Source organism: Peromyscus leucopus, chromosome 9 (assembly GCF_004664715.2).
Source record: "Peromyscus leucopus breed LL Stock chromosome 9, UCI_PerLeu_2.1, whole genome shotgun sequence".
Lineage (NCBI taxonomy): Eukaryota > Metazoa > Chordata > Mammalia > Rodentia > Cricetidae > Peromyscus > Peromyscus leucopus.
Genome location: NC_051070.1, coordinates 105424917 through 105449463, shown reverse-complemented (window position 1 = coordinate 105449463; position 24547 = coordinate 105424917). Strand labels below are relative to the sequence as shown.

At 40.6% G+C, this 24547-nt stretch overlaps 1 protein-coding gene across 6 annotated transcripts in view; it reads right to left on the bottom strand.

Annotated features, from left to right (window-relative positions):
* The window catches only part of Shld2 (shieldin complex subunit 2), a 78820-nt gene that overhangs the window by 25983 nt on the left and 28290 nt on the right, over positions 1-24547 (bottom strand). The window contains exons 1-4 of one of the 6 annotated variants that reach the window (XM_037208708.1): positions 10966-10985; positions 7482-7619; positions 3451-4959; positions 870-977 (exon numbers count right to left, since the gene is read on the bottom strand). In XM_037208708.1, coding sequence (XP_037064603.1) covers positions 870-977; positions 3451-4954 — 1612 coding nt within the window. In that variant the 5' untranslated portion in view covers positions 4955-4959; positions 7482-7619; positions 10966-10985. Of the gene's footprint in view, positions 1-869; positions 978-3450; positions 4960-5994; positions 7448-7481; positions 7620-10965; positions 11777-21222; positions 21753-24547 lie in introns of those variants that run through there. The other 5 variants (XM_037208707.1, XM_037208709.1, XM_037208705.1 and 2 more) reach the window with 5 other exon arrangements.

Sequence of the window (24547 nt, the reverse complement as noted above, 5' to 3'; positions counted from 1 at the left end):
CTAAGTCCCACGTTTAGGGTGCCATCTGTGGGAGGCCAGCTCCCACCTTTTAAAGGGTTCCTATGAGGAGGAGAGAGGGATAAGAAATATTAGGTAGAAAGAAAGACCAAGCTGACAAGAAGAAAGACAGAAACACAGAACAGCTTCGGAAGGGCCTGGGTCAATACCCACTAGCCTTTTCCATTTATTCAAAAGGACTTTTTATAATAATGTCAAGGGGAAGAGGAAAAGACCTCCCCCTTGCTAGATCAAAGCACACCGCACAGCCAAGTGTAGACCCTTCCAAACACCTGGTAACCATGCCCATGGTCAGATCATCCCCTTATGCAGCCCTGCTGGGTAAAGGAAGCTCAGATTCTTGGACCCTGAGTAATTTGGGCCTCCACACCCCAACATATCAAAGATATATCAAAAAATATATTAGATATACCTAATTTACCATCTACCTACTACTCTTAGTATTGAATAGTGTTCCGTTATATGGATCTACTGTTGTTTGCTTTATTATTTACTTGTTGAAGAACATTTTGAGTTATTTCCCAGTTGAGGTTTTTAAGAGTATAGAATTTTGTGTGGACATAAATGTTCTTTCTGTGACTCAGATTTCTAGGGTGCAGTTTCTGGGTTGTCTTCCAAGTACACACATAGTTTTATAAGAACTTACCAAACACAGCCCAATATGAAGTCTCAGCAGTTCACCTTATAATCAGATGGCTGACTGTGAACCATGGCTCTCCGCCACTGGCAGCATGACTAGTCCAGAAAAGATCAAAATCCAAAGTATGTTCATACTGGGTTTGTACCATCCTAAAGCTAAAAAGTCATGAATCGAAACATCCTAAATTCAGGACATTCAAAATATGTCTTACATTTTTCAGGCTGGACATGTGAATAACTTCCAAGATTTAATAACTGACTGGTAAATGTTGATTGGAGTACTGTCTCACCAACCCATTGGTCCTCATAAACAGTAACATCTAAAAACAGAACAAAACAAAATCTGGTCATGTCATGAACTCCTTTAGACTGTGGTTAACTTATTAAACATACAGTAGTAACTAATCATAGCAAAACATTATGCATACATCTCACACACCAGGCAACTAGAGTTCTGATAGACTGAAACCTACCCAAACGCACAAAAATGATAGAACAGCTAATTTAAACTCGGAACCTAGACCCTTGCCTATGAGCAAGCCGGGAGTCACCCGGTCTAAGGGAGAGGAGAAAGAGGCATTCACATTGCCTTCAGCTGAGCTCACCTTTCCCATCCCAATCCACTACTTCCCCCCAGTGTGCAGCAGTAGGAATGATTTCATACCAAAATGGCAGATCACCAGCATTAGTGAAATACTGAAACACTCCCCTCTTCTACCCAGAGGAAACCAAGTCCCAACACCAATAAAACCATAGATATGAAGAACTTCTTGGGCAGAACTACAACACATGAAGATAGTCAAGCCTAGATAATATGGAATATGTGAACACTACTGAGAATCTGTGCCAGCAAAAGTTATACACATGACAACCAAAGAAAATACTACACTCTTCCAATGGGCTGCCATCAGTAACAGAATTGGTTTATTCTGTTTCAAGAGTGCCACTGTGGATGAACTTGGAGGAGACCTGAATTCAATACTAGTGCACTGGGCCACAAGACAAGGCCATTTATCTATGGCTGTACCAAAAATGAAATATGGTACAGATTCTTCATTAACAGATTGAGAATCTACAGTAGATGTGTTCGTTGGGCTGCTCAGTTTGGGCATATGTCACTGTGGCTTATCTCAGCAAAAATACCAAATATAAAAATGATGGGTCAGACTGAAGTAGGCCCCTTGACATAGGGAGCTTACGGAATACACATTATACATTCAACTAGACTGTTTTTAATGTGTGAGTCATTGGTGGCAAGTACTACAGAGACACTGAACTACACTGAGTAGTACTACCAAACACCACAGTCAGGAGTCTCCCGGAAGCTAGAGCTAATAACAATGCTCAGAATATCAAGAGTGGATCAGTATTTGATTTGGCAAAGAAGGAAAAGCACATGGGTGACTGATCATTCACAAAAGGCAAGGCAAGTAAAAGGATACAACTATCTTTCCTTAGAAAGCTCAAAGTTAATAAGGAATTTTGTCAGAAAATAATGCTAGAAATTCCTTTCCTAGTTATCTGGCTGGTTGGGCTTATAGCAGGCCTGAATATTGATTCTTGTCTCATTAAAGAGCTATTGTATGATGGGTTTGGGTTACAACTTTTTTCAGTCCTTTTTAATCTTTCAATGCATTGTCTCTTGGAATATATTTGGCACCCAATTTCTAAATGTAACATGTTGTTCTGTTTAGGAAATGATGTTAACTTTTTATTCATCTTCTATTCCTTGCCAATAGTGGTATACTATTCTACAATTCTGGAAAATTTTGAAAATCAGATCCAGGGATTTTGTTTTTTTTGTTTTGTTTTTGTTTTTGTTTTTTTGAGACAGGGTTTCTCTGTGTAGTTTTGGTGCCTGTCCTGAATCTCACTCTGTAGACCAGGCTGGCTTCAAACTCACAGAGATCCACTTGGCTCTGCCTCCCAAGTACTGGGATTAAAGGCGTGTGCCACTGCTGCCAGGCATAGATTCAGGGTTTTTTAAAGCTAAAAAAGAAAAAAAGAAAAAGACAATAGCTGAATTACAGAGACAAAATGTCTGAATTCCAGCATATTCTGCAGTACCTGTCTGATTCAGAAACCAATGAATTATAAACACTGTGGTGCATTCAACTGCTGAAAGGGAAATTTATTCATCATTGCTTGTGAGTGGGTAACTGTGTAGGTATAGGCAGCCACAAATACTTTATTCCTGCTTGTAATGATCTGCTAGATGACTTATAGTTGTATTTCTCACTGAGGACTTGTCTTACATTTCCTTCCTATTGCTGTGATGAAGACCATGACCAAAAGCAACCTATGGAAGAAAGAGTTTATTTAATATTTCAGCTCACATTTTTTCATTGAGGGAAGTCAGAGCAGAAACTTAGTGAGGAAACCTGGGGGCAGGAACTGGAGCAAAGACCAGGAGGAATACTGCTTACTGGCTTGCTCTCCACAGCTTGTTCAGCCTGCTTTCTTATACAATCCAGGACCACCTGCTCAGGAAAGGCACTACCCACAAGGGGCTGGGCCCTTCCGCACCAATTCTTAATCAAGAAAATGCCCCACAGGCTTACCTACAGGCCAATCAGATGGGGATTATGAGAAACAACCAGGGAAGGCTTCTTGGAGGAGATAATGAATGGGAAGACAGCTGAGACCGAAGAAGAGAACTAAAGCCTGGGGAAGCAGTAAGGAGGTCACACATGCCACAGAGGGAAGGCAAAGGGCAAAGAGAGAGCCCTGGGAGACAAGAACCAGAGGACACAGCTTTACAGGGCAAGCTACCACCATACTTGATGACCTTACCTGTAATTAAAATTATATCCCCAAGAAACACTGTAAGTGCCCAAAATGCTGCAGTCCTCCACAGAACAACTCTCTTCCTCACTTCTGATTGATCAATTACTACAACTGTTGCTAAGGGCACTTTAGAACCAGAATTTGGTCCAGATTTTACGTTTATCTCCTTCACATGGCATGGAGTTAGCACCATGACTAAGCAGTTATACTTCTGACTTTTAGAGCCACAGTCTTTTATTAGTGATATTTTTTTAATGGCCTTAAATTCAGACGTGATCCTCTGGGGCGCCGTTTTGGCCGACTCTCTTGTAGTAGAGTCCATCTTTGGCTTCTTGGATACTTGACGGACTTCCGAACGAGCTTTAGAATGATGGAAATTATCTTTAGAGGACCGGTTTCTTTTAGCAGCACTTTGGTGGAAGGTACTCAGTTGGGAACACAGTATTCCTGAGCCACACAACTCAATGCATACCTCATTTGGTGGCGGGTTTTCTTCATTACTGAAAAGATCTTGTGAACTTATATTATTTTCAAGACTTTTTCCAGAGTTTCTGTTAACGTGACTGCTTTCTGATTCAGGACTAAAAAGTTCCAGGGAATATGCCTGGCTCTGCTCACTCTCAGATTCAGAATTGTCCCTGGACTTAACAAGATTATCTTCAGCTAGTCTTCCTTCTGGACTTCCTGTGGGTTCCATCCCCATGTTTATAGTCCCTTTATTTGGACAGTCTTGCCCTTTATTGTTCCCTTGAGCTAGAAAGGCACACTGGCTGGAGGTCATTATACTGAGAAACTCAGTGTCAGTAGACACTTTGTGGTCTGAGGCCTTCCCGACTGCTCCCTCAGACCCTGGCTCAGGCTTTGTGTCAGAGAAAACGGTCTCCTGACTCTGTCTTTCATGTACAGTTGGCACAGGCTTTGTTCTCACAGCCTCTGGCCCTATAGTAATCTGTTCAGTACAACAGTCCAAATCCAATTCAGCTGTACATTTATGATCTAACGGAAGCAAATCTGCTTGAAAGTTCTGAACACAGGGATTTGACTGGTTTTTAGACTGCTCATCTCTAAGTTTCATATTTTCACACTGAAACTTCTGATATTTTTCTTCTTCAGGTAAATACTGAACTCTGTCCTTAAATTCACATATCTGCACATTAGTCATATCACTCTGGCCTGAGGGATTAATCTTCTGGGACTTTATACTCTGTGTTTCAGAAGAAGAACACATGAAACCATCTTCCACCTGCGCAGACCTAGTCACATAAGTTGTCGAAAGGTGACCACTAAGAACATCTGGAGGGCCAGCAGTTTCTGGGATTTGGTAGTCTTTCAGATTTTTAAGCTCCTGGTTTTCAGCCTTCAGATATAAAGAATGCTGTTTGTATAAAAGTTGGATTTGTTCCCAGGTGTTGGCAGTGGACATTAAGGAAGCTGTTCCCTGTGATATCGTCATTTTCAGTGGAGCAACTGGAGCACCCCAAAAAATGTGAACTTGAGATCCTCGACTCATAATTTCTGATAAAAACGAAAATTTCAAAATTAATTTATTAGTATATTCTTTTATCTGATGAAAACAAACTATTAATCAAAAACATGCAGTTTAGTTTGATATGCTACTTAATTATAAAATTAATAAATAATAAATTATAAGAAAATCAGCCATTTGGTGGTGGCGCATGTCCTTCATCCCAGCACTTGGGAAGCAAAGGCAGGCAGATCTCTGTGAGTTCAAAGCCAGCCTGGTCTACAGAGTGAGATCCAGGAAAGGCGCCAAAACTACACAGAGAAACCCTGTCTCGAAAAATCAAAAAAAAAAAAAAAAAAAAAAAAAAAAAAGGAAGGAGGAAGAAGAAGGAAGGAAGAGGAGGAAGAAGAGGAAGAAGTTGAAAAAGAATGAAGAAGGAGGAAGAAGAAGTAGAGGAGGAAGAAGGAGGAAGAGGAGGAGGAAGTGGTGGAAGAGGAGGAGGAGGAGGTGGAAGAGAAGGAGGAAGAGAAATTAGTAATAAGAAAGTCTTCACACCTTTAATCCCAGCACTCGGGAGGCAGAGGTAGAGGGATCTCTGTGAGTTCGAGGCCAGCCTGGGCTACCAAGTGAGTTCCAGGAAAGGCGCAAAGCTACACAGAGAAACCCTGTCTCGAAAAACCAAAAAAAAAAAAAAAGTCTTCAGTTAAAGACTGAGAGAAGGACCAGGAAGCTGGCTCAGTGGGTAAAAGATGCTTCTACTATGCAAGCCTGACAACCCGAGTTCAATCCCTAGAAACCATGGTGGGAGGAGAGAAATGACTCCCAAAGTTGTCTTCTGACCTCTACACACACACCATGGCACATGGAGACCTACATACCACACACACATAATAATAATAATAATAATAATAATAATAATAATAATAAATCTAAAATTTAATTTTAAAATACTCAGAGAAACAAAGCTAAACATCAAACAAGTACATTTTTAGAATGTTCATTTCTTGTGCTGTAAAATCCTGCCCCATTTAAATAACAATTCAGTTTTAAAGGGTAGACATTTATTTAATTGCCTTAACTATTACCCTTAAATATCTGTCTTCTTCACTCCATAGACTCTCTCAGTAGGTTTTGAACTTCCTCTGAACTCAATCTCAAAATCAAAATAGAAGGCTCAAACTGAAAGGCAAAGAACAAATTGGGGTGTTTTGATATTTTGTTTGTTTTATGAGATAGGATTTCTCTGTGTAGCCTTGGCTGTCCTGGAACTCAATCTATAGACCAGGCAGGCCTTGGACTTACAGAGCTCAACCTGCTTCTGGCTCCTGAGTGCTAGAATCAAAGGCATGCGCCACCACGCTGGGCAGGGTCTTATGTAGTCCAGGCTGGTCCTGAACTTGTTACACATCCAAGAATGCCCTTGAATTCCTAACCTTCCCTTCTACCTACCAAATGCTGGGTTTATAAGTGTTCATCACTGCCGAGCATCTTTTCCATAATACAAACTAATTCAAATTGATGGCAATAACTATGTAATGCATAAAAAGAAACTCATCATTTAAGCTTTTTTCCCCATAAATTATGCACCTGGTGTAAGCACATCTGAGTAAACATCCTATTGGTTGGTAAAGAATCATATCAACTGATCACCTGTTCAAAACTGACTTTAATTAAACAGATGTATTCTAGAATCCACTAAAAAGCATTGATTTGTATAATAGTTTGGAGGCAAAAGGCAGAAAAGGTTTTGGGCCTGAGGCATTTTGGGCCAGAATCATCCCTTACTCTGACTACAAACTGGGGGGTTGGGGTGATTATTTGAACAGTGGTCTTGTTTTAAATTCATTGCCATTAATCCCAAAGTGGGTCCTAGCAATCCTGTTCTTGCCTACACAATCCCACTTGAAATAACTCTTATATCTCTTCACTCTAAATCTCCAGCATCTCCTCCCCTGCCCTTACACACATCAGGTAAACCGTATTACTGATTTCTTTCACATTTACCAATATAACTCCATGGGATCTATATTCTTTCCTAGGTTCCTGTTACTATGGCTGAGCTCTTACACTGTGTGTGTGTGTGTGTGTGTGTGTGTGTGTGTGTGTGTGTGTGTGATGTGTGTCTACAGAAGCACATGAAGAGGCCAGAGAAAGACAGGGAGTATCCTCTACTGTCCCCCCTCATATTTTTTTGAGATAGAGTTTCTCACTGAATCTGAAGTTCGCTGTTTAGGCTAAACTCGCTATCCAGTAAGCTCCCAGGCTCCACCTGTCTCTGCTCCACCAACACTAGGGTTACCGGCAGGCCATGCACAGCTTTTACATGAGTAGCTGTATGCTAAGAATTGTTGAGCAACATGGTGAGACACACGACAATTAATTGTATTAACCTACTTTGTGCATGTTCAGAATATCAAAGAACTCAGGATATAAATTAGTGGAGAACACTTGCCTAGCACGAACAACTCTTTTATCTCCAGTGCCAGGGAGGGGGTGGAATGGAGCAGGGAAGAATAGGGAAATCTTGAGTCTGACTAACTACGGACTGACTGATCTTAAGACAGGGTCTTACCCTGTAGCCCAAGTTATCCTATCACTCACTATCTAGGCTGGTCGCAGGCCCATGGTAATCCTCCACTTCAGCCTCCACCTTGCCTGGCTCGTGCCTGTAATCCCAGCACTCATGTAAATCCTCCACTTTGAGAAATCACTGGAAAAACATCAGAGGATACACAAGAGTGAACATGGGAGACTTTCTAAGCACATATTAAAAATGAACAGCCATAAAGAAAACAATGGAATGGAAATGTGTAATACCTAGAGAGCTACTGCTGTATTGCAACAAAAATAAATAAACAAGAGATCCTTGTTAATACAAATGCATCTTCTAAACATATAAATTTTAATTGAAAAATTAACATTAAAAATACATAACTTAGCCAGGCAATGGTGGTGCATGCCTTTAATACCAGCACTTAGAAGGCAGAGACAGGCACAGTTAGAGGCCAGCCTGGTCTACAGAATGAGTTCTAGGACAGTCAGGGCTACACAGAGAAACCTTGTCTCAAAGGAAAAAAAAAGTAAAGAATATATAACTTAGCCAGGCATTGGTAGCACAAACCGAACATTTAATCCCAGCACCAGGGAGGCAGAGCCAGGTGCATCTCTATAAGTTCAAAGCCAACCTGGTCTACAAAGCAAGCTCCATGACAGCCAGGGCTGTTGTAGAGAGGAAATCCTGTCTCTAAAAACAGACTCCAAACGGGCAAGTGTATAGTACAGCATCGTAGAGTACACTGCAGCAGTGCAGCTGGTATATAGTACAGCATCGTAGAGTACACTGCAGTAGTGCAGCTAGTATATAGTACAGCACAGTAGAGTGCACTGCAGTAGTGCAGCTGGTATATAGTACAGCACAGTAGAGTGCACTGCAGTAGTGCAGCTGGTATATAGTACAGCACAGTAGAGTGCACTGCAGTAGTGCAGCTGGTATATAGTACAGCATAGTAGAGTACACTGCAGTAGTGCAGCTAGTATATAGTACAGCACTAGAGTACACTGCAGCAGTGCAGCTGGTATATAGTACAGCACAGTAGAGTACACTGCAGTAGTGCAGCTAGTATATAGTACAGCATAGTAGAGTACACTGCAGTAGTGCAGCTAGTATATAGTACAGCATAGTAGAGTACACTGCAGCAGTGCAGCTGGTATATAGTACAGCACAGTAGAGTACACTGCAGTAGTGCAGCTAGTATATAGTACAGCATAGTAGAGTACACTGCAGTACTGCAGCTAGTATATAGTACAGCATAGTAGAGTACACTGCAGCAGTGCAGCTGGTATATAGTACAGCACAGTAGAGTACACTGCAGCAGTGCAGCTGGTATATAGTACAGCACAGTAGAGTACACTGCAGTAGTGCAGCTAGTATATAGTACAGCATAGTAGAGTACACTGCAGTAGTGCAGCTGGTATATAGTACAGCATCATAGAGTGCACTGCAGTAGTGTGTGGGAGCCCGTTCTGGGGTTCCTCGTGGCTTTACCCAGCAGGTCTGAATAGAGGATGATCAGGACCACGGGCCTGAGTGCAGGTGTCTGAGATGGTCTGCACTTGGCTGTGCTGGGGGAGGAGGTCTTTTGCTCCACCCCTTGGCGTCTCTATAAAAACCCTGGACCAGAGACAGTCGGGGCCCGTTGGAATAGGTTCCAGGCCCTCTCGAGGCTATTCTTTATTTTCTGTCTGTTTATCTCCGCAAGATTCTCCGCTATAAATCCTTCTATCTAATATTTCCTGCTGCTCGCACTCAAGAAAACTCTGGGAAGCTGTGGGGGTGGTGGGTAAACGCCCCACAGTAGTGCAGCTAGTATATAGTACAGCATCGTAGAGTACACTGCAGCAGTGCAGCTGGTATATAGTACAGCACAGTAGAGTACACTGCAGCAGTGCAGCTGGTATATAGTACAGCACAGTAGAGTACACTGCAGCAGTGCACACTTGTAATCCTAGGACTTTGGAGACAAAAGCAGCAGAGCCTCATCTGTGTGAGGCCAGCCTGAGGCTACAGAGCTGGACTCTCTCAGAAAGACCACAAGGGACCAAGGCTACAAATGAGTTTTAAATATACTTCTATGTTTAATTTTTATGATATATGACTAATAGGTATTATTTTCATAATGCCAGCTCTTTTTCATTTGGTCATTCAGGCATTTCTTTCACAGTCTTCAGACAGAATATAATGTTCTAAGAATACAGAACAATATTGCTAATTTTTAATATGAAAGTTGAGAACAATGACAGCCGCTGTTGAAGTTTGTCAGCTAAGGGGCTGGAGAGATGGCTCCGTGGTTAAGAGTACATACTGCTCTTTCAGGGGACCCAAGTTTGGTTCCCAGTCCCCATATCAGGTGGCTCACCACAGACTAACTCTACTTCCACGGGATCCTCCTGGGCATCCCATGCCTTCTGGTCAATACACACACACACACACACACACACACACGCACGCACGCACGCACGCGCACACACACACACACACACACACAATGAATCATTAAAAAAATAGATACTATAATTTTCAAATACCTTATAGCTTATAATAGTGAAGTACTGGGAAGACAGAGCAATAGCAGTTTTAGGTGTCACATTATACTCCTTGGAAATCAATGAACTAAGCATTCCTGTATCCAACACACAGCCCACCTTCATTTAACCCTCATAAAAATTACCCACATATGCAGTAACTGGTGTATGAGGGTTTTCTAATTTATATGCCATCAATTAGATTCACCACAAGGAGGCCCCAAATAGCATTTCAAAAACCTTCAAAATGCTATCAAGAGGAAGAGGGAATACTCACACAGCAAATCAAGACATGAAAGTAACCACTGATTATAAACTCCCCTTTCAAGAACCTTCCTGCATTCTTCTCCAGTGTTTCTTCCCTTTAGCCTTGAGTCTTTTCAAGCAAAGAAGAAAAGTCCTATGTTGCGTCTTTGTCCTCATTTTTCCTTCAGCAAACTTAAATCTGTCTCCTATTATAATTTGCTACACTACTCTCAATGTGGAAAACCCTCCAAAAGACAGATGAAAGGTCAGTTTTCAAACCTCACCTTATTGAAATTTGAAACTGCTTACCAATCCTTTCCTCAAACATTCTACTTTCTTAATTCTGTGAGGCCACCAAATTAGAACTGCTTGGAGTTTTTAAACACAGATATGTATTAATTTATTTAATAATCAAAATTACTTGCCAGGCATTATGCTAAGCACTGGAAAACCAACAATAATGGGGTTTAAGGGGCTATTATAGTGGGAAAGATAAGAGTGATGATCATCAAAGAGAGGTAAGAAGTCATACAGAATTAAAAGCAGGATGTCAACAGAAAAAGCACAATGAGTATGGAGCTGCCTGTTAACCGCATTTTTCATAGGCTCTTAGGAATATGATTAATTACAAGTTTAATAATGTTCAAAAACAAAGTGAAGTACAGCCTGGACTCATCTCCACTCCCCAAACCAACACAGGGCCCAGAAAGCTGTGCTAGTTGGCTTACCCAAGGGCCGGACTGGCTGTAGGCTGTCTCCAAGATGTATAGAAAGATTGTAAAACCTTCCCATGTTCTGTGTCCTCACTTAGCATTTTCTCAGTATCTTGAAATCTGACTCTCACTTCCTATCTCTGTTAAGACAATAACAAAGTCCGAATTGCCAAATGAGAACTCACAGTACTGAACTGGGAAACACTCTGTTCCTTAGTTTCAGAACACGGCTCTTTCCCAACCAGTTCTTCCACTCATCTGATCATTCTTTTCCTTTCTGTTCTTTCTTGGGCTGTCTTGTTATTTCACAGGACTGTACAGAACTGCATCCAAGCCTATTCATTTCATTGCCACATATCCAAGTATGCTTTAGGAGTCTGTGTTGAGCTAAGTCTTCCTCAGCTTCAGACCTATTCATATTTGTAGCATTACTACATTTGACAGGATCACAGAAGGATCAAAATCCAAAGCCCTCCTTCTTCGCTTCAGTGCAGAGATAGTGGTACACACAGGGACAACACAAACAATTTTGATACTTCAGAAAAACCTTCCAGATCCAGAAACATTTGGAATGAATCACAATGATGTAAAACACACGGCTTTTCATATATGATAGTTATTTCACTATGCCTTCACTTATTTGTCTCAACAAATACCCTAAGTGTGGGACTTTCACTCTTTTAAGAATTAGCTAGAAAATGGACTTGATTATTTAAAACTATAACATAGCCAGTGAGATGGCTCCAGAGATTAAAGTACTTACTGAGCAAGCCTGATGAAGGCCTGAATTCAACCTCTGGGCCTCACAATGGAAGGAAAGAACCAACTTCCAAAAACTGTCCTTTGAACTCCACATGCCATGGCATGCATGTGTCTGCATGCGTGTACACACACACACACACACACACACACACACACACACACACACACCAAATAATACAATTTTTTTTTTTTTTTTTGGTTTTTCGAGACAGGGTTTCTCTGCATAGCTTTGCACCTTTCCTGGAGCTCACTTGGTAGCCCAGGCTGGCCTCGAACTCACAGAGATCCGCCTGGCTCTGCCTCCCGAGTGCTGGGATTAAAGGTGTGCGCCACCACCGCTTGGCCTACAATTTTTTAAATTATACCAAGGATGATGCTACTAAATAGTGTAAGGTATAGAAATGATGAGTATGTGAGTGGGGGTGGATAGTGGTGAGGACTGGTATTTATCATTGCAAGCTTACACACAAATAGTCATGGGTAAATGATGAGTTTCAGTGATTCTAGGCTACATTTTGTACTCAGAGGGTTAAAGCTCATTAAAATACCAGGTGAAACCAGCAAGTACATATCCATTACCACAGTTAATAATTACACAGTTTCTCAATCTGCAGAAGGCCACCAGTCAGAAAGACTAATACACCACAGTCTTTATCTTTAGCGTGGTCAGTCTGGTGAATGTGTCCAAGATTTATAAAACAGGATAAACTGTATCAGCAGATTTTGTCTTTGCCAACACCACAACTTAAAAAAAAAAGGCTTCTTATAAACTTCATGTGATTAAAAGAAACTACTTTCTCTACCACATAAATAACCAGAAAATCTCACAATTATAATGTGTCATAGCCATTATGAAGGTTTTTCATGTCTACTCCCCCAAATACTAAGCAATTTTAAGATTACACAATAATATCACTGGACAACAAAGTAGAGAGGGGTCATAACTGAAGAAACACCAGTTTTGGAATAAGGCAGGTATGAATTCAAATCCCTCCTACTCTGAAACTAGCAAGTGCTAAAGCCAGATGACAGCCACACAAGGTTCATTCTACTATCCTATTACTGTATATTCTTATCATTCATAATAACGTTAAGCTTATCTGTCAGGTGAGAATTGTTTCTTTGTTAATTGAGAATAACATCATTCCCACTTCACGGCATTGTGAGATGGCACACAATAATTAATATTAGCCCTCTATGATCTTAAATCTAGGAAACTACATTCACACTTATTTGGTAACATACCAACAAGTTGTATTTCCTTCAAGTTTTTTGTTCTTACACATATTTTTACGCAGTGGCAATGATAAAACTGAATTTTTTTTTACTGCTTTGATACATATATGGCTACCTCTTATGCCAATTTACAATCTCCTGTGGGATATGAGAGTTTGTTGCTAAAACTGTGACTCATGTATCCCAGGCTGGCCCCAAACTTGGCTATGTAGCCAAGGATGACTGGCTTCTGGCCCTTACTCCTCCACTTACAGAGTGCTAGGATTACAGGCACATGCCATGCCTAGTTTATGTAGTACTAGACATTGAGTCCAAGGCTTTATGCACGCTAGGCAACTACTCTATTAGCTGAGCTACATCTCCAGCCCCAGGACATAGAGTCTTAGCGGCATATGTCCAGGAGTGGTATATGTATCTGGGTCATATGGAAGTTCTAATTTTAGCTTGCTGAGACACCTTGACACTTGTTTCCATGGTGTCTACATGGATTTACACTCCCACTGACAATGTATAAGAATTCTTCTTTAGCATATCCTCACCAGCATTTGTTTTCTTGATGATAGCCACTGACTAGGGTGAAATGGAGTCCCAAAATAGTTTTCTATTTCCATAATGGCTAAAGACGTTGAACACTTCTTAAAGTATCAGTGGCCATTTGTATTTATTCTTTTGAGAACTGTCTGTTCAATCCGCCTACCTCTGCCTCCCTAGTGCTGGGATTGAAGGCGTGCACCACCACCACCACCACCAGGCTCATTCATTAATTCTTAAAGCTACCTTCCCCTCCCCCTCCACCCCCATGCTGTTGCTGGAGTCCCGGTCAGTGTTCCCGCCTGTGCCTGTGTCTTGAAGTGTTTTCCCAATGTTTCAACAGTTTCAGCATTTCAGGTTTCAAGTTTGAATTGATGCTTGAGTGGGGTGAAGAGATATGGATCTTTTTTTAAGCATACATTTATTTATTTATCACAAGTGTTGAGTGTACACACGCCTTGGCACACTTGTGGAGGTCAGAGGACAACTTTTGAGAGTTGATTCTCTCCTTCCACCATGTGAGCTCCAGGGACCAAACTTAGGGCTTACGGCTTGGCAACAAGTGTGTTACCCACTAAGACATCTCACTAGGTCGTGTATCTAATTTCACTCTTCAGTGGGTGGATATTTAGTTTTTTCCAGCACTACTTAGTGAATATGCTGTCTTTTTTTTCAGTGTTTTCTTTTTGACACCTTTATCAGAAATTAGGTGCCCACAGATAGGTGAGTTTTTTCTGGACCCTCAGTTATGTCCCACTGGTCTACGTGTCTGTGTTTGTGCCTAGGCCATGCTGTCTTCGTCATTGGGGCTCTGTGGTATAGGTCAGGTCACATCAGATCAGCAATGTAATATTTCCAGCTACGTTCTTTCTGTTAGTGTTAGAGGCCAGCTCCCAGCTTTTACGGGTTTCTATGAAGAAGATAGAGTGATAAGAAAATATTAGACAGAAAGAGAAGAGGAGAAAGACAGAACCATAGGATAGTTTAGGGAGGGCCTGGATCAAAACCCAATGGCCCCTTCTGCCTCTTCAAAAGGGCTTTTTATAACAATGCCAAGGGGCAGAGCAAAGACCTTCCCCTTGCTAGATCAAAGCATACCACAGAGCCAAGTGTATCTCCTAAACACCTGGTAACCACACCCATGGTCAAAGCATTCCCTTATGCAGCCCTGCTGAGTCAAGCAAGCTCAGGTTCTCAGACTCTGAGAAAGTTCTCACTAGGAAACCTCCGTGGGTCTCCACAGCTTAGGACTGTGTAATGTTTACTTTGTCAACTTCGCATACTATAGATCACTTGAGAAGAGACTCTCAGTGTGGGATTGTGTATTTCAGGTTTGGCTAGAAGGCATGTACTGGGGAGGGGCATATCTTAAGTACCTGATAGATGTGGGAAGATCTAGCCTAAAAGTGGTTGGCAACATTCCCTGGTTTGGGGTCCTGGATGTATAAAGAAGAAAGTGAGCTGAGTGTAAGCATAATTGCATTCATTCTCTCTGCTCTTGACTGTGGATGTGACTAGATGCTTCAAGTTTCCACTGCCTTGACTTGCCCAAAACGACAGATAATGACAGATTATAACACGGAATTGTGAGCTACAATAAACCTTTTCCCCCTAGGTTGCTTTTGTCTAGGTACCATAGCCCAACAACTGGAAACAAACACGAAATAGTTTGCTCTGGCTATCCTGGTCTTTGTGTTTCCATACACACTTACGATGGTTTTTCTAGTTCTATAAAGAATGTCCCTGAGATTTTGATGGGGATTACACTGGGTCTGGAGAATTCTGTCAATCCTGACCATGGAATGTCTTCTGATCATCTACTGTCTTCTTCAATTTCTTTTTTCAGTGTCTATTTTAAAATTGTCTTTATTAATAGTTTATATTTGTGCATATATATATAACACATGGAGATCAATGGACAACTTGTATGAGTAAGTTTTCTTCTTCCACAACATGGATACAGGAATTGAACTCCAGTCATCAGCTTGGCAGCAAAGCACTTACCCAGAGAACTCTTCAGAGCTATGTCCACTACTAAACATTTAGTTATACTTCAAAATTTTTCAAATAGTAAGTAAGAGTGTGGTAGACTGGTAAAGATAAATTTAGGCTTTCACAGGTAGATTACTGTTGTCTACCTGTAGGAATTAGGATTACTTAAGCTTATTAAACTCTGTTTGATGTTGTATAACTGGAAAGGAAAGTATTAATATTTTAGTATTTTTTTCCTCAAACCTTCCTTAGGAAGAGTTAGACAAGTTGATTTTTGGTCATGTTTCATCTAGCTGTCTCAGACATTTTAAAGTTAAGCAAAATCCAAGTAAGTTTACTCCAATGTACACTGGTTCTTTGCAGACTCATCAGCTTGGCCTTTTTTAATTTTAATTGCCAAACAGTCATTCTCTTTCCTACTCTATTCTTATCTATACCTTAAGATTTCCTAATTTTTAGGCATAAGGCAACATTAGTTCAATTAGTATTTCATTATTATTTAAATATCTTAACTGGAAAAATGAACAGAAATAAAAGGAAAAACCCCTTATTGCTTAAATTATTCTTATTTGTCATGTTTCTGAGAAAAATTCACAAGATGTGTGTATCAATATACACATCTTAAAAATGACCTCTTATACTGTCTAGGATGATGGAGATGCTTCTTGATTTACAATAGGGCTGTTATCTTGATGAACTGTCTTAACTAAAGACATAGTTGTGGAAGCCCATATTGGTTTCCTAGTGAGATCTGAGCTTGCTTTACCCAGCAGGGCTGCATAAGGGGATGGATTGACCACGTGCATGGTTACCAGGTGTTTGGAAGAGTCTGCACTTGGATGTGCAGTATGCTTTTATCTAGCAAGGGGAGGGCTTTTGCCCCGCCCCTTTGCATTCCTGTAAAAAGCCTTTCTGTAAAGACAGAAGGGGCCTGGGGATTTTGATCCAGGTCCTCCGGAAGCTATCCTGTGTTTCTGTCTGTCTCATCTCTGCTATCTTTCTATCTACTAATTCCTTATGCCTCTCTCTTCCTCATAGGAACCCTGTAAAAGGTGGGGGCGCCCCCACCCATAGTAAGCAAAAACTACGTTTAAAATGCAGATATGATGGCTCACATCTATAATCTCAGTACTTGAAAGACTGAGGGGGGAGGACTTCCACAAGTTCAAAAGCAGTCCGTGCTCCACAATAAGTTTTATACCAGCCTGGAATACAGTACGAGACCCTGGTTCACAAGCAATAAAAACTAGGGCCAGGAAGCTGGCTCAACAAGTAAAGGCATTAGTCACCAAGTTTCCTGACTTAAGTTCAATCCCCAGGCACGTGACACACAGTGAAAGGGGCGAAGTGACATCTGAACGCGGTCCTCTGACCTCACATATAAATAAATAAAATAATAAACCACCTAAGACTGGAACAAATCTTGTCTCATTGCCCTACCAACACCTATTTCAGACTTCTGGTCCCCAGAACTGTAAGATATTACATCTCCTGTTTAAGTCACCCAAGTTCATAGTTCTTTGTTACTTTAGCTTGGGTAAACTCAAACCAATATTATTTCTGCAGGTATTTACATCAGGGCTTTGGAAGACAGAAGACCAAAGACTTCTTGACATTCAAGCTCAATTGTTATTAAGAAAGGAAAATAATACAAAAGAGAAAAATTCCTAGATAGAAGAATTCTATGCTTAGAAAGTAGACTTCAGGTTCTTTAATACCTATTAAAACAGTTACCAATCACAGTCGAAAGTATGATTCAACTAAGAGGAAAGACGCAACTTAAACCATCTACTTACTTCACTGTTAACACAAAACCCAACACTGACCTGGGTTTGTGGGCTTATTTAGAATAAAAACAAAGCTGGGATGTGGCACAAGCATTTAATCCTATCAGGGAGGTCTCTGAGTTCAAGGCCAGCCTGGTCTATATGTTGAGTTTGAGGACAGCTAAGGCTACATAGAGAGACTCTGTCCCAGACAGACAGACAGATAAAAGAGTTGAGCATGATAGCACACATACCAATAGTCATGGCTGCTTGAGAGCCTGATGCAGGATCCATCCCAGGAGTCCACAGCCAACCTGAGTAACATAGTGAGACCTCCCCTCTCAAAATAATAAAAGTTCCCAGAATAAAAATAAAAGCTAACTTCATCAATTCACTTTACTGGGAATACAAGGAATAAAAGAAAATGTTACAGCACATGGAAGTAAACTCAGGAAGATTGATCGACAAGGCAAGTGGCTTAGTTTCTTTAATAAAGAAGTGGGAAGGGGCCAGGGAGATAACTTAGAGCAGCAGTTCTCAACCTGTGGGTTGTGACCCCTTTGGCAAACCTCTGTCTCCAAAAATATTTATATTATGATTCATAACAGTAGCAAAATTACAGTTATGAAGTAATAACAAAAATAGTTTTATGGTGGGGGGTCACCACAAGATGAGGAATTGTATTAAAGGGTTGCAGCATTAGGAATGTTGAGAACCACTGCCTTAGGGGGTAAAGGTGGTTGCCATGGAGTCTGACAACCTGAGTTTAATCCTTGGGACCCACATGATGAGACCAGAAAATAGACTCCTTCCTACATGTTATCTTCTGACTTACACACACACACACACACACACACACACACACACACACACACAAATACACAAGTAAAAATATAAGTAAATAAATTAAATTTTTTTAGATTAGCATGTAACAAAAATATGAGAAGCCTGTTTTAAATAAAAAACATCTAAGAGATGAACCAAATGCCATGTTTGGATTTTATTTGAATCAGTAAAAAAGGCAGTTTTGAGAACAGGAAGGAAACCACATGGACTCAGATAAGAAATAAATTACCATTACACATAAAATGTATTCAGCATACTAAGCTTACTGAACAACCTAGCTTAGCAACACCATGCACTGTGGGCACAGCTGTTTACTCTCATAACACATGGTCGAATGAGAGCTGCTACTGCCCAGCATCACCGAAGAGCACTCTAGTACATACTGCTAGCTCAGGGAAAAATCAAATTCAAGTGCAATTTCTATTGAATGTTTATCATCTTTACATCATCATAAAGGTAAAACTCCTAGGTAGAATCATCATAAATTAGAGACTACTGGCATGTGATACATTTTGTGTTTGTGTGTGTGTGTGTGTGTGTGTGTGTGTATAGATATATATATGTATATGTGTGTATATATATATATATATATATATATATATATATATATATATATATATATTCCACGTAGCCCTGGCTGTCCTGGAACTCGCTCTGTAGACCAGCTGGCTTTAAATTCAGAGATATGCCTGCCTTGGCCTCTCGAGTGCTGGAACTAAAGGTGTTCACCATCGCTGGCTACCTAGCTTCCATTTTTTAACCTATTCAATTACATTCAACTCCTCTATATTTTGCTTCGGTTTGAAAACCAAACAATATGTCAGTATCTCTAGTTATAAAGAACACCATTTCTCTGACCTTATTCTTCTATAACGCTCTGGTACCAGCCAGCTGTTCAATTACATTTTACCTTACAAACAAGTTTATATTAATCATGATGTTAGATCATTTCACTCATTAACTTTGTCTCTTAATGTTTCTCATGAGGTTGTACTAGAGACCCAACAGCCAACTTCTGAACCAACTCTGGCCAGTGAAAAATGTCTAGAGCTCTTCAGTCAAGCTAATGGACTCCCGTACAGTGTACATCTTACAGTAGACAGTGGTAAAAGAAATCATCAGTTTTGCTAATGACTACGGGGAAGCCTGCCAGAGAGTCTATGGTTGTTTGATCTATTCTTTTCCTATAATAGGACAAATTTGCCCCAGCTGTTTTCTTTTTATTTTGCTTTGTTCTTTTAAGACAGGTTCTTACTATATAGCTCTGGCTGTACTAGAACTCACAACCATACAACACAGATTTTTTTTTTTAATAGATCAAATCTGCTGGCAATTTCTTCATCGTTGTTAGTTTGAAAGAAAATTCAGACTTTTACTGATTACAGGACTATAATTTTTGGTTTTCTTTCAGTATTTTGAAGAGACTATGGTGCAAAAATAGAGGTGCCTGGCTACATGTGGTTCACTGAGGGTCTACACATCCTCGGTTCTGATAGGGGAATTTGTTTACTTATTTATTTACATTTGAGACAGAGTCTAAACCAAGATTACCTCCAACTCCTTATCTATCTGAGGATGATGAACTTCAGAACATCCTGCCTTCATTCAAGAGGGTGAGCCCTGTAACTGTAGGCTTTTAACACCATATTTGGTTATGAGGTACTAGAGATCAAAGCCAGGCAAGCACTCTACCAACTTATCTACATGCCCAGCTCTGTGATGGGCTCTAGTAATTTCCAGGGAAAGAATGACATTGCTCCAGCTCATACTTCTCATCTCGAAGGCTGAAGCATAAGTGTTACCCTGTACTACAGAGTGAACTCCAAAGCCCCAGGCCAGCCTGGGCTATCGAGTGGACAATATAACTTTGTCCATCTGAAAAGGCAACGGGATGCTTCCTCAGTGTGTACATGGCTCGTTGTCTCAGTGCATGATGGTCTAAGTCCATCTAAAAAGTCTAAGCAGATTGTAGGGCCTCCACCCCATACCTTATTTACATCTTACTTGCTTCTACAGCTCTCCATCTTCATCTGAGATTGTGCTCTTTACCTGTTGTTGGCATTCTGGCCCGCCCCTTGGGGACCCACCCTGCATCCTGACATAAACCCTCCTTTAAGGAAAACCCCTCCCTTCTCTCTCTCCCCCTTCTTCCCTTTCTCACCTCTGCTTTTCCTCTCCTTCTCTTTCTTCCTCTCTCTCTCTCTTTCTTTCTCTGTCTTGCTATTATAATAAACTCTCTCCACGTGGATGCCGCGCCTGGGGTGTGAGTGACTCTCCATCATGCCACATTACTGCCCACCGCATGTGCGTGGCGTGTCTCCCTCACCCACCGGGCACCTTGGCCCAACCCAGCAAGGTCTCTCCAGTGCTGTGTCCTCCACTACAGGTGTCAGGAATTTTATTTTGCTCATCAGTCACTATATCCTAAGATCTAGAAAACTGGTTTTGCACAAATACGATTATTTACAGTTACAGATTATTTTAGTTTGTTTGGAGGCAATTAAATAAAAGAAGAAATACTTTCATGGGAGACCAGAAGTTTAGGAAACAAAAAACAAAACAGAACTTGTGTAATACTCGTCACTTTCTTTGTGCACATGACACATTTCATCACATTTGCTCGTCCAGACAAGTCATTTTCTACTTCCTCGTATCTTGCTATCAAACTCTCATTCTGAGCAGAAACTGTATATACTCTTCACGAGGACAGAATTAGTAATTGCTCTCAGTGAAAATGAAGGAGGGTATTACTCATTGCTTGCTAATTATCTGTTATGGAATAATCTTTTTGTATACTGTGAAGATGTGTCTTTGCCAAGGAGCCTTCTGACTGGTTTAATAAAGAGCTGACTGGCTGGTAGCAAGGTAGGAGGTATAGGCAGGAAGGCAAGACACAGAGGATGCTGGGAAGGAGGGCGGAGTCTCAGGAGTCAAGAGAGTACTTAGAGAGAAGCAAGATGAACATCCTGTGTTGAAAGAAGGTACCACCATGTGGCAGAGGGTAGATAAGAAATATGGGTTAATTAAATGTAAGAGTTAGCTACCAACTGAGCATTTATAATTAATAGTAACTCTCTGAATGGTTATTTGGGAGCTGCTTCTGAGACACAGAGAAACTCCACCTATAATTATCACTTACCATTTTTTTTTTAAACGATCCTAGTAGCTTCTGGAAACAAAGCAAAACACTGTTAACAATCAGGTGGCAAAAATTGATATTTTTGACATTTGGCTTTAATAAAGAGAACTGAAGAAGTACAACAGCACTGAGTAAAAAGGAAGGATTCCAATGCTCAGAAAAAGATACAGTAATGCCTTAGGATTTAAAAGCTATGATCTTAAAATGCTTCCCTCTAATTAAGTAAGAAGCTAAAACAAAAAAGTTAACTATACTTAAAAAAAAAAAACATAACAAACTAGGCATGGAAACTTATACCTGTAATTCCAGCAAACAGCGCCATTCAAGGCCAATTTGGGCTATACTAAGTCTGAGGCCTGTTGGCTACACAGTGAGTTCAGGGCTAGTCTGAGCTATATACAGCAAGACCATGTCTTCAAAACAAAACAAAAGGAAAAAATGGATAATGTAGTATGGAGGACCAGCCCCACACTTGCTTACCCCAGGAACTCTTGAGGACTGAGGAGGGATAAGAGACTTAGTTAGAAATAGAGAATGGAGAGAAAACACAGGATGGACTCGGGTGGGCCTGGATCCCTATCCACTGGCCCAGAACTTTATTCCAAAGGTCTATTTATAACAATGCCAAGGGGTGGAGCAAAAGACCTCCCCCTTGCTAGTTACAGTCACCTGGTACCCAGGCCCATGGTCCAATCAACCTCTTACGCAGTCCTGCAGGGTACAGCCACTAGGAACCCTAGTGGGCTCCAACAATGTAGACAATTGATACAAAGTTTCTTGGGTTGAGTAAACTAAGTGATAAGAGATTAAGAATTACTTTTCAACAATCCCTGCCAAGCCACTTGATTCATTAAACTACACAGCTATGAAAAAAATATGAAGATAAAAAGGGTGGAATGCAGTATCTAAGGCTTTCCCAAAGTCATAAAGACATAAAACCGGACTTGGGAACTAAGCCTGACCTCTGGAAAACACATCTAACAAAAATGCGAGACAGGAAATAACAAAACTAAGAGTTTGAAGGGGAAAGGAGAGAAAGAAATGACACTATTTTCATGATGTCAAAATTTGTCAAGGAAATGATACCAACCGCAGAAATCTTGCGTTTCCGTCCCTTGACCTCTCTAGTCTGTAAAGTAGGTATAACAATAGCCTCCCCCCTTTTGTGCAATTTTACAAAGTCTGAACAAGACAATGGGGGTCAGAGAGATGCTCAGCAGGGAAAAGCACGTGCTGATCTTGCAGAGACCTAGGCCCGGCTCCCAGCCCCCCCCCCCATGGTGGCTCACAACAGAGAATAACTCCAGTCCCACCACTCTCCTCTGGCTCCCATGGACACTGAACACACATAGCACACATACACACCACGGCAGGCAAAACACTCATGCATATAAAATAAAAAAAACTTAAGGAAAATCTAGAGATCATTTTTAAAAGCTAATATACATACAGCACTTACTACAGTGTTAAATATAAATATTATTAATAAAATCAGTAACATGTTTTTAAACAACTACAATTGTTTTGATATCAAAATATCTGTTTATCACAGTAACACTTATCTAGTATACTCAAAGATTCAAAGCCTCTATTCTTTTCATGTGCGCATCCTTTAAAAAAAAAGTACCTTGAGCTGGCTATGGTGGCGCAGGCCTTTAATCCCAGCACTTGGGAGGCAGAAGCAGGCGGATCTCTGGGAGTTCAGGGCCAGCCTAGTCTACATAGTGAGTTCCAGTTACACAGAGAAACCCTGTTGGGGAAACAAAAGTATCACACGCCACAAGGCATGGTGGCGCATGCCTGTAACATCCGCACTTGAGAGGCAGGAGGATCAGAAATACAAGGTCATCCTCAGCTATATGTCAAGTTTGAGGACAGGCTGGGTAAAAAGCAAAGAAAAAAAGAGATAAACAACAAAAGAGGAAAGTGACAGTCTAATGTTCTAGATCCAAGATTTAAAAAAAAAAAAAAACAATTAATGAAAGTTATTTATAAAGATACCTATCACACTAAAGAATGGTGTGTCTAAAGTACACTCACGTTTTATCTTATACTCTTTAGTTGCCATAATCAATCATTCACTCTCACTAAACAAGTTAGTCATTAAACAGGGAAACTTTGTAACAACTATACATTAACTCAGTAATGCTGAAGTAAGCTCTGTACCATTCCAGCATAGGTAAAGTCTCCAACTTACATATAGATTGTGTTCTCCAAGGAGATCTACAGTTCACTACAAAATATGAGAAGTACTTTTAAAATGATGGAATAAAGATAAGGCCATGGCAATAAACAAAGACCAAATAGGCCTATAATGAACCTACTAAAAACCTCTGGAAATGAAAGGAATAAACATAACCATTTAGATAACTTTCAACCATGTATTTTGAGCTCCTCACAGAAGAAAAAAAAGTAAGTACACAAATTTGAGATTACAAATTGTAGCCGGGTGGTGGTGACACATACCTTTAATCCCAGCACTCAGGAAGCAGAGGCAAGCAGATCTCTGAGTTCCAGGGCAGCCTGCTCTACAGAGAGAGTTCCAGGATAGCCAGGGCTACACAAAGACACCCTATCTCAAAAAAAAAAAAAAAAAAAAAAGAACAAGATTACAGATTGTACAGATTGTAATTGTTTTATTTTTCATTGTATTGTTTTAGACACAATGTACGGCACAGAACTTGCCTTCTATGAGGAGCTTAAAATGATTGTTTAATGAATAATGACCGAGAATTCAGAGTCCTATTAGAACCAAGCTATTTCTTGGGAAAACACGTGACCATTTCTACATGAAAGAACATCTCCCCTAATCTCAGCGACAGGTCCAGAACTGGAACACCAAGAACTGCAGAGTGTATGCATGCAATCCCCGAGAAATCATGTTTTAGTCAGATCACTGCTATTTCTAAGTATGCATAAATCATTCTGTTGAGATTTCATCATATAAAACTTAACCTCCAAATTTCCCCTGACTTCTTTTCCTTTATCAATATGTTGAATAAAAACAGCAATGATCTATATTTTATCTAAGTCAATTCTTTAACTGCATTTATGCACAATTCCAATTAATAAGAAGATTATCAACTGCAAACTAAACTACAGCCAAAATGATGCCCTTGCCCCACAAAAGCTGGCAAGTAGCCTCGGCACATAATAGGGCTTGCTGCTGAGTCTGATGGTCTATCTGCATGAAATCCCCAAAACCCACATGGCAGACAGAACCCAGTTCAGAAAGCTGCCCTCTGACACATGCGCTCTCGCTCGCACTCACTCTCTCTCTCTCTCTCTCTCTCTCTCTCTCACACACACACACACACACACACAC